At 36.8% G+C, this 10,400-nt stretch overlaps 1 protein-coding gene across 1 annotated transcript; it reads left to right on the plus strand.

Annotated features, from left to right (window-relative positions):
- The first annotated feature begins 225 nt into the window (after positions 1–225).
- LOC128160947 (uncharacterized) lies at positions 226–3,927 on the plus strand. Its single transcript, XM_052824231.1, has 3 exons — positions 226–360; positions 1,203–1,594; positions 3,767–3,927. Exons 1-3 carry the CDS (start codon positions 329–331, stop codon positions 3,925–3,927), a joined length of 585 nt encoding a protein of 194 aa, XP_052680191.1. The 5' UTR covers positions 226–328.
- Positions 3,928–10,400: the final 6,473 nt, after the last annotated feature.

The following is a 10,400-nucleotide window of genomic DNA, read 5'->3' on the forward strand; positions in this document are numbered from 1 at the left end:
GCGACGACTCGACCATCACATGTCATTGCACAAGACATTTTTTCATTTGCGAACTATTTGATACATGGATATGGTGTAAAATCCGTGATCATTGGTCAACTGTTGCGCCGCAACCCTCGAAAATCACCGATTGGATATAACGAGGAGGTCATTAGTATAAACAAACACTTGGAACATTTGACAGGTAGTGAGGAGCACGTCCATTTCTGGAAACATAGAGGATTTTGGACTAACTTGGCATACCTTGGGCGCGATGGAGTTCACCTTGGGGTAGATTCGGATGGATGTTATCCAGCACCCATGGTCAAATACTTGAGGAGCATAAAATATGCAGTGCATAACAGAGTTCAAAAACTCAAGGCCAGTAAATGAACATCACTTTGTCAAAGAAAATTTTAAAAAGATAATTTAAGAAAGTTTTTAATGAGTATAACTTGAGTTATTTTCTAAGAAATTGAGTATGCATACTTAACATGGAAAAATTTTGTTTACATAAGCATAAGGAATAACATTTTGGAAATATTCTATAAAGATATTTTAAGAATATTCAATTCAATCTGTACAGTTTAGGTACAGTACTGTAATCCTGTTTCAATGTAATGCAGGAATAGTAAGAATTTTTAGATTGATACAGCAATAATTGCGAGAGTGACCAAAAAATTTAAGTTCATGTCTATTATACACACCTTTATCAAAGCTGAGACATGATTGGATGGGCTATATCTAAGTATGCCATCATCTGTTTTAATGGATATATATGTATTTGAAGAAATAAGAATTTAAAATACATGATTTCTGCTTATGGGAAAGTTGTCAGAATTCTAAGTTATATTCTGATTAAAGCCCTTTCTAAGTTGAAGCACGAGCAGATTGGCTATATCTAAGTAAGCCATCATCTGTTTTATGTATGTGTTTATATCAAAAGAAATAAGAAAACATATACAAAGTCTAAGATTTCTATGTATGTGTTTATATCAAAAGAAATAAGAAAACATACACAAAGTCTAAGATTTCTAAGTTACTAATTGGATACAAAGGTGTATCACAGAAGTCAAGTCATGCAAGTTTTTAAAGATGGTTACATGTTTTTCAAATATAAGTTACAACCATCCATGAAAAGAAACAAATTGTCAATTAGCCCTCAAGGGCTAATACTCTGGCAGTAAGCATGTCTATTAATAAGTATAAATATTTCACTTCAGAAAAACCATGCCTAAGCGGGCTTTAGAGGGGCGGTCAACAAAAAGGAGGCGACCGGCAAAAGTACCACGAAATGATGACTTAAGTCTTCAAGCAGAACCAGTGTCTGATGAACCAGTGTCTCGTGCAGAACCAGTGTCGAGTGATGCTATTAATTACGACTTATTAGCTGCAGCAATCTTAAGACAATCCCAAACTTTGTCCCAAAACCAGACAAATTCGAGTGATACCACCATGGATATCCTGCAGCCATGTGTTCAAAACCAGGGTGATATCGAAGCCCACGCCCATCCAATGGCAAGTCAGCAAACAACAACATCAACAGTTAGTGACAACCAGCCTCAGCAAAATATTGCAGACTTAGTTAGTGCGTTATTACAACAAGACGGTCAAGGTGAGCCAGCAACTGCCAATCTTAAAAATGTTATTGATTTATCTGATGGGATTCCTCTTGGGGCTGCAACACCTCATCGATTAAAAGCTAAGATCTGGGCAAATCAATTTATTGATTTAAGTTTGCTGTTGCAGCGTCGAGAGGATCCTATTTCGTTAAACATATCATCTGGGTCCCTTATTGTACAGCAAGGGTCATCAAAGCCCAAATTGCCAATGTCAATTCAGCAATGGACTGATGCTTTTTTGATTTTTATGGGAATTTTTATTGAAAAATATCCAGAACAGGCTCCCCATCTCCTAAAGTACTGCTATTTTATTAGAGAAATGAACAAAATGTTAGGAGATAAGGCCTGGAGAATCTATGATGAGAATTTTCGGATGTTGAAAGAGACTGTTGAATTACCGTGGCAAAAACCGGTTGAAGAATTAAGAATCAAGGCTGCTTCTAGCAATTATCAATTTCAGCAGCCCTTTCGAGCAAACACAGGCAATAAGCCTATTAGATTCTGCTATGCCTTTAACAATGGGGAACAATGCACTCATAACCCCTGCTCATTTGCCCACAGGTGTCAATCATGCTCAGGATCACATGCAAGAGCCAATTGTAGATTTCGTAAACAAAAACCAACAAATACCAACACTGTCACCAAGTCCTCAACAATCACCCAGCCAACTACCTTCCCCAGTCAACCCAAAAAGTTTAGGTGAATTTTTAGTTGATTATGACAGTGATCAGGCTTCGTACTTGATAAATGGCTTTACTCATGGCTTTAGATTAGGTTGTACTTCTGCTCCTTCATCCTGTGTACCTCAAAACCATAAATCCACATTAGATCACCCAGACATTATAGAAGATTATATACAAACAGGGTTAAACAAAGGAAGAATTGCAGGTCCATTTTCAAACAAACCTTTTGAACAATTTGTGGTATCCCCATTAGGTTTAGTGCCAAAAGGCAGTACAGGAAAATTTAGGGTAATTCATGATCTTTCATTCCCTAAAAATCAATCAGTAAATTCCAATATACCAAGAGAAAATTCAGCTGTTCAGTACGATTCCATAGATCAGGTGGTTGATTTAGTTCAAAAGTTTGGGCGTGAATGTTTAATGGCGAAGACTGACATTGAAGATGCTTTCCGGATCATACCTATTCATCCAGCTGATTACTACCTGCTAGGGTTTACTTGGGAAGGTCAATACTATTATGACAAATGTCTTCCTATGGGAGCGAGTAGTAGCTGTCAAATCTTTGAATCATTTAGTTCTGCTCTCCAATGGGTCATGGAAAATGTCTTCAATGCTTCGGGTATGTCCCATATTTTAGATGATTTTTTCTTTGTGGGACCCCCAAATTCAATAACCTGTAGAAACGATCTTGCTAGTTTTTTATTTCTATGTAAAAAAATTGGGGTGCCAATAAAAATGGAAAAAACTCAGGCACCTACGACCAACATTGTCATTTATGGTATAGAAGTTGATTCAGTGAAAATGGAGTGTCGGCTTCCAGTAGATAAGATCCAAAAAATAAAGGACAAACTTAACTTGTTCAAAAGGTGTAAAAAGGTCACTTTAAAAGAAATGCAGTCAATCATAGGCCTTTTGAATTTTGCTTGTTCTGTGGTTGTCCCAGGTCGAACATTTCTTCGTCGTTTGATCAACCTAACATGTGGTTTGTCTAACCCAAAATTCTACATAAGATTAAATAAAGACTCAAGGGCTGATTTAGAAACTTGGGCTACTTTTATTGACCATTTCAATGGCAAGTCAGTTTTTCTGGATAGAGTTTGGGTGTCATCAGACCATCTGAGTTTATACACAGATGCTTCTGGCTCAATGGGATTTTCAGCTGTTTTAGGGTCTGATTGGTTTGCAAGGGAATGGCCATTGGAATTAAAAGATTATCAAATTTGTATTAAAGAATTGTTTCCAATTGTCCTTGCATTGGAATTATGGTCATGCCATTTTCAAAATAAAAAGGTATTATTCTTATCAGACAATATGGCTGTCGTTGAGGTTCTCAATAAAAAATCGTGTCGAGATAAAGCTCTCATGAAATTGTTACGCCGTCTTGTTTTAGTGTCCTTACGTTTTAATATTCATTTCCGTGCAAAGCATATACCTGGGAAGTTGAATGTAACAGCTGACAGATTATCCCGTTTTAAATTTCAGGAAGCTTTTCAAGAAACACCTCATTTACACAGACAACAAACAAAAATCCCAGTGGATCTTCTTTATATTTGACAAACTCTGCAAAAAGAATTCTACAGGCTTCCTTAGCTCCTGCAACAAGGAAAGCATATCTACATTCATGGCATATTTTCCTTGAATAGGTAGGCTCCATATCCTTACCTGTACATTACATTACAATATGTAATTTTATAGGTCATTTATTCGAAATTGGTTATTCACCAAGCTCAATAGCATCCCACATTTCTGCTTTAACATATATTCATAAGATGTTAAAATTGCCAGATCCCGCTCAGTGTTTCCTAGTACAAAAGCTGCTAAGAGGTTGTTACAAATTAAGTCCATCGGTAGATACCCGTCTTCCAATTACAGGTGAAATTTTGAAAAAACTTGTGAATTCACTAGATCAATCTGTCTCAACTAGGGCACATTCATTGTTACTTAAGGCATTGTTTTTGATGGCATTTCATGGTTTTTTCAGATTAGGGGAATTGGTTATAAAATCAAAGACTCAGTCAGATAAGGTCATTCAGAGATCGGATGTCCATTTTGAGACAGCTCATGGAAAGCTAAAGCAGGTGCAAGTGGTGTTGAAACATTTTAAAACAGTCAGTTATGGACAGCCAAAGATTATTACATTAGAAGTATCAAAAAACACTAAGTCATGTCCAGTACATGCATTGTTTTACTATTTAAAACATTATCGCCATTCTGGTGGCCCCCTTTTCCAGTTTTTAGATGGTTGTCCGGTGCCTTATTCCTTTGTGGCAAAAAAGTTAAATGAAGTGATCAAAAATATTGGTTTGGATCCAAAACATTATAAGGGTCACAGCTTCAGAATTGGTGCTGCAACTCATGCATCTAAGATTGGTTTCTCGGAAAATGCGATTCAGAATATGGGTAGATGGAAGTCTGATGCTGTTAAACGATACATTCGGTTGGGTTCATTTAATGTTGCACTTGACTAAGAAAATTAATCTATATCATTCCTGGGTATAAGTTGTTATCAGCAAGATAACGTTATATAACTAGTTAACAAGCATAGCACCAATGCATTTAGAATCAAGGATAGACAGGATAAGGTAATGCATCATTTCTTTACGCAGTTAATAATTTTTTTTTAAATATAAAATCTAATTCATTGTAATCTCTGTTTTGCTTATCTATGTCTTTTACGCCCAAAAACAAAATAATAAAAATTAAAATTTTTATGCCGGATTCATTTTCATCCGAACTTATTCTTATTTTTACATAACTATTTCATTGACTATTCTGCTGGATATTCCACTTATTAATATATATATTTTAAGATTAGTATATGAATATAGTATATATACATGTAGAATATTAATATTTATTATTTTCAATATTTCATGTAAAAATCATTAGACATGAGAAAAAAAAGTTTACCAAATTTCAGATATGTTAGTGAAAAGAGTTTTTAAGCTTTTGGAGGTCAAGAAATGCTCTTAATTTTTTTTTATATCTAGTATGTACATATTATTTTGTTTACTAAGATATAAATGCTTTTTTTAATTTTTGTGTTACAGTTTAAATTTTTTAAAAGCATGAATAGAGCAAACGTCATTGCAACCTTAATAATTGTATCGGCAGTTATTCAACAAGGTAAAATACTCTCTCTCTCTCTCTCTCTCTCCTCTCTCTCTCTCTCTTTCTCTCTCTCTCTCTCTCTCTCTCTGATTTAACTGAAAAGATCAATAATATTTCATACTCATGATTACTTCTTACGGAAACTTTTCCGTACAAATTAGACGTTATATTATTTTAGGTTTATCTGATCCAGCCATAGCCTTCAGTGCGGTTTTAAGCACCAATACTCACTTGGGCAACGACGATGCAATAAAATATGACAATGTTCTTACAAACTTGGGAAACGGCTATGACAAATGGTGTGGACACTTTGTGGTACCTAGAAAAGGGGTTTATGTTTTTAGTTGCTCAGTAATGGCCACGAATCCGAATCACATAACTGTCGGAATAATAAAAAACGGAAAGACTATTTTGGGAGTCGCATCTCAAAGAGGTTTGGAAAGTAGTTCAAGAATTGTGATACTGTCAATGGAAAAAGGAGATAGGGTCTGGGTAAGACGTCTCGCGCACGACCGAAATATTATGGCCAACTACAACTCCTTTTCAGGATACCTTATTTCATCAGAAAAATAAAGGAACTGAGATTGGTTATGTTTACATATGTGTTTATCATAATAAAATAATTTTCTGTATGAATCTGACTTATTTTTGTTTTAGATAATATTGATAAAAATGTTGTAATCAATGGATCAAAAGCATCCCGATTAACCGTGCACTATTAAAGTACGCATACACCTGGTTCGAAATCTAATGCCCAGTTTTTCTTATTTTTTCACCGCGTTTGAGGTAGGATGTATTTCTAAATAGTTCTTACAGAATGGAATCGCAACACAATTTAACTTATCATTCTTATTATAAAAAAAATATAGAACATCACTTTGTCATTCGGTTAAATAGATTTTCATGAAATTTGGGGAAGCTTAATGTTTGGATTTTATAAGGTGTATCATGTGACAGTTCGTACATGGAGAAATAAATTTCACAGAGTCTCTCTAAGATACAGCATTATCTAGCCGACTTGTAACAGTTGTAACACAGCACAAAGAAAGCCAACAACAGATCCAATTAAATTACTACTTTAATAGAGTTAACAAAAATACTATAGTAATTGAATCATTACAATAATAAGGCAAAAACAATAAAGAAAAACAATTAAGGATTTTACAATCAAAGAATAATTGTTGATAATAATTTAAAGTCTTTTAGAATGTCAGAGTCACTGAACAAGAGTAATGAAAAATATAATAATAAAAAGTCAGACAACACTTTGGGAAGCCGGGTGTAACAACAGAGGGAGACCGTTCCTCACTGGTGGTCGGTTGAGGACTGCCTCACTCTGTCCATGTCAGTTCGTATATACGGTCACTAGAAACGCCCCCTTGTCACTGATGCGTGGGCATTAACGTGGTCATTACTTTTGAAGCTCGTAAACTGTCCATAAAAGATCCAGTCGTTAAAATACGTTTACACAGTCTTTGTGTAGTAATTAGTTTAACTGTCAATCAGCCACACTCGAATGACAACAATTGTCAGAACGTCCTGATCAGTGAGTAGATCATCGAGAAGAGTGTTGGTTCACCAGTAACTGTGTCCTTGATTGGCGTTCAGGTAGCGGTCTTCACGGTTCTGCTCTGTTGCCCCCGGCACGTGTACAAGTACGTCCTTGTCTAAGCACTGCATTCTGCACGGTCGAATGACCTCTGTCATTCATGCGTCCAGGTAAACAGACTACTATAAGAGTACAGGTAAACATAGCGAAAACATAGGAATTAATATTAAGTCATTAAATAGTACATAATTGTTATGACAATTAAACACAATTATAAATGGGGTCAATTGTGTTACATCCGTCCCCTGCAAAAGATGAATTAAGATTAATTCATATCATCAACATACATGGATATACATAAAAGAAGAATCATTATAAAATCAATAATAATTAAGTCCCCGTTACCACCAGTAAGTAATTATATGAGAGGTCCTCCACTACTTGGGTAGAACGAATGTAGTAACATAATATTTAAATATAACAATACAAATCCCGACTTTCTGAAAGAACACTATATACAAAAGAACAAAACAAAATACATAAGGTTAATTGTCACCTTTAGTGCGTTCATACTCGCCAATGATTGTCGGGTACATTTTTCTGATGGCATCTGGGTCATCAGTCCCTGTGCTATATACAGAAGTCACCACTGGTGCAGACGGCTTGCTGCCTCTGCCAGCGTCAACATCGCCAGATGAGTTAATCATCACCAAAGGAAATCCTTCTCCATTCTCTCCCTTGTCACTGCCCCTGCCCTGTTTTCGCCACAATTTACCTGACCAACGCCTTTTTATTTTACAATAGACAAAGATTATTACAATTATAATTATTGCAGAAGCTACACCCATTAATACATATGCCCAAGTAGGTAATCCCCAGAAATCGAATAATGGGGGTACTGAATTTACCAGTTTTAATTCTTCAACCAGTTTGTCCATGCTAACCATTTCAAGATCATTTAATTTTTCAGGAATAGATATATTGTTTAAATTATCAAAATTGGAATGAACAGAGAAGGTTATGCGCAATTCGAAATTCAAACACATAGTTTACATAAGTCGAATGGCAGTTTCCAATAGGAATCTGAACTTATTCTCAGCCGATTTTGGTTTACGAGTGGTCTTGGGTTTAATATGACATGCGTTAACATCCATATCCAAAAGAGACCCATTCCCATTGTCAGTGTCAGTAGTAAGATCCAAGTCTTTGTCAGTTTTAACATTGTCTTTTGCTCTAAGTCTCTTTTGAAGTTCCCACAGAGGAATATCATCTTCGGAAGAGGAGTCTTCTCGTTCTCTTCGATACTGACGTGCTAGCTGTGCAAGCGGAACATTGTCGTCCTCATCTTCACTTTCGCTAGGGAGTACTTCGTGATCATGGTGTTCTTCAGTCATTAATGAATCTTGATCTGAAACTACAGATCGCGCTTCTGAATTATCATCAGAGTTTGGTGCCGCTGAGTGTGATTCATTATTCACGTCCTCTTCTTCTTCTTGTGGTTCATCATCGTCTGACTCTGACTCTTGTGGCATAACATACGCTGTTTTACGTAGAGGTTTTCCTGTATCATCCTTTGGAATCTCCCATTGATCGATCTTGGCAAATCTCAGCAACTCTTTGTGGGCTTTGGTGACCTTGCCATCGAGTTGGTTCTTGATCTTGAACGTTACTGGTGATGTTTGTTCAATGATTCTGTAGAAAGGCTTCCATCTGGATTGAAGTTTACTCTGGCGCTGATTGTTTCTGTAGTAAACAGGATCGCCTACCTTCAGGTCGATATCTACTGCTGTTCTGTTAGCATATTTAGCCTGTCGTTTCTTCGAGCGTCTTAAGATCCTATGAACTGTAGTAAATGCTTTGTGTTGTTGTTCAAGCGCAATTCTGTGAGGATCTTCTCCAAGGTACCGTCGTCTTGGTCTCAGGATGTTGTCAATTGGCAGAACAACGTCCCTGGTATACAACAGGTAGAATGGTGTGTATCCTGCTGATTCGTTGACGTTGAATCTGATGGCAGCCAAAGTTTGGTTTAGATGAATATCCCACGTGGTTAGGTTGTCGTCCATCTTCTTAGCCATTACATCATGTAAAGTTCTATGGAATCGTTCAACCTTGGCGTTGCTTTGCGGATGATAGTATGAGGTCTTCACATGAGATATGTTCAGTGCTTCTAAAGTTTCTTTCACAGTTCTGTTTTCGTTTTCGGTTCCATTGTCTGTGATTATTTCCATAGGAGCTCCGTGACGAGGGAAGATTTCCTCAATAATCAAATGAGCGATCGTAGCAGCTGTCTTGTCTGGTACTGCGTATGCTTCTGGCCATCCAGAAAGTAGATCTACAAATCTTACGTTTGTTCAAAGGTGTCCGGTATGGTTTCATCTTTATCGGGGGATGATCTCCAGTATCGATCTTCATCTGTATGGTATTGGTGTGTCCTAGGTGTGCGTCCGACACAGCAAATAGGTCTCGGTGTCGTGAGATTAACTTCTCTATCCGTTGGCGATGTTCGGGTGGAACGTTTAACTCCGCTGTGATGTCTTGAAGATCATCATCCTTCCCCGTACTGGTAGTTGGTTCGATGCACATTTCGTCGACGGCGTTGATCTTACCAATGATGCTGCCGCGCTTCACCTTAAAAATCTTGTTAGTATTGTTAACCAGCAATACAGGCACTCTACACGATTGTCTTGTTTTCGCAATTGCACTTCCGATCATAAGGCCTGGTTCATCACTTAGAAAACATTTATCAATTGCATTAATTTCAACAGTTTTATTCACAAAGTTCGAATGGTTCTTGTGTTTTGCATAACACACAGTCGAGGTCTGAGGTCTAAGAACAGTCTTTTTGCATGCACGTAAGATAGAAGCTATATGAATATCTTCCACCATAGGGACATAAGTTTTACCAATTCTTAAACTTCCCAAATCAAAATAAAGTCTAACCCCGTTTTTAATTAACCAATCTCTGCCCAAAATGAATGATCTATTTACATTTTTGACTACATAAAACTCATGATCTAAAGTCAATCCACCAATTTTGAATCTAATATTTGCACAACCTTCAATTTTCAAATCGGCGCCATTTACAGATTTTAAATTTACTTTCGGTTTCGATAATTTTGAAGGATAAGGAAGCGACCAATAAACGTCTGCGTTAACCAAAGAAACGGCGGCGCCCGTGTCCAAAAGGGGTCTAAATCTTCGTTTTCCAATTTTAATGATACATGAATTTGGATTTTCAACCGAATTTATTGTAACAGTTGGTAATTTATTTTCAATTTTATATTTGCTCCCCCCAATCGTCCCGGCATGGACGGAGCGTTTTAGTTTAACTCTTCCTGACTTTCCTGATCATAAATCGCGATCTCGTCAATCGCTGCGACTTGCGGTGTTGTTTTCCGTGGTGTAAATCTTGCATCGGCACTTCGCGCTGCGACGCGTGCATTTGTACACTCAAAA

This window comes from Crassostrea angulata, chromosome 8, assembly GCF_025612915.1.
Source record: "Crassostrea angulata isolate pt1a10 chromosome 8, ASM2561291v2, whole genome shotgun sequence".
Taxonomy (NCBI): domain Eukaryota; kingdom Metazoa; phylum Mollusca; class Bivalvia; order Ostreida; family Ostreidae; genus Magallana; species Magallana angulata.

What these genes read in the sequence shown, in the direction of transcription:
- LOC128160947 (XM_052824231.1), top strand. Translation starts at nt 329, where the DNA reads ATGCAGTGCATAACAGAGTTCAAAAACTCAAG. An exon ending in ACAGAGTTCAAAAACTCAAG is followed by an intron (nt 361 to 1,202) that starts GCCAGTAAATGA and finishes ATTTCACTTCAG; the next exon opens with AAAAACCATGCCTAAGCGGG. An exon ending in ATTACAACAAGACGGTCAAG is followed by an intron (nt 1,595 to 3,766) that starts GTGAGCCAGCAA and finishes TTTAAATTTCAG; the next exon opens with GAAGCTTTTCAAGAAACACC.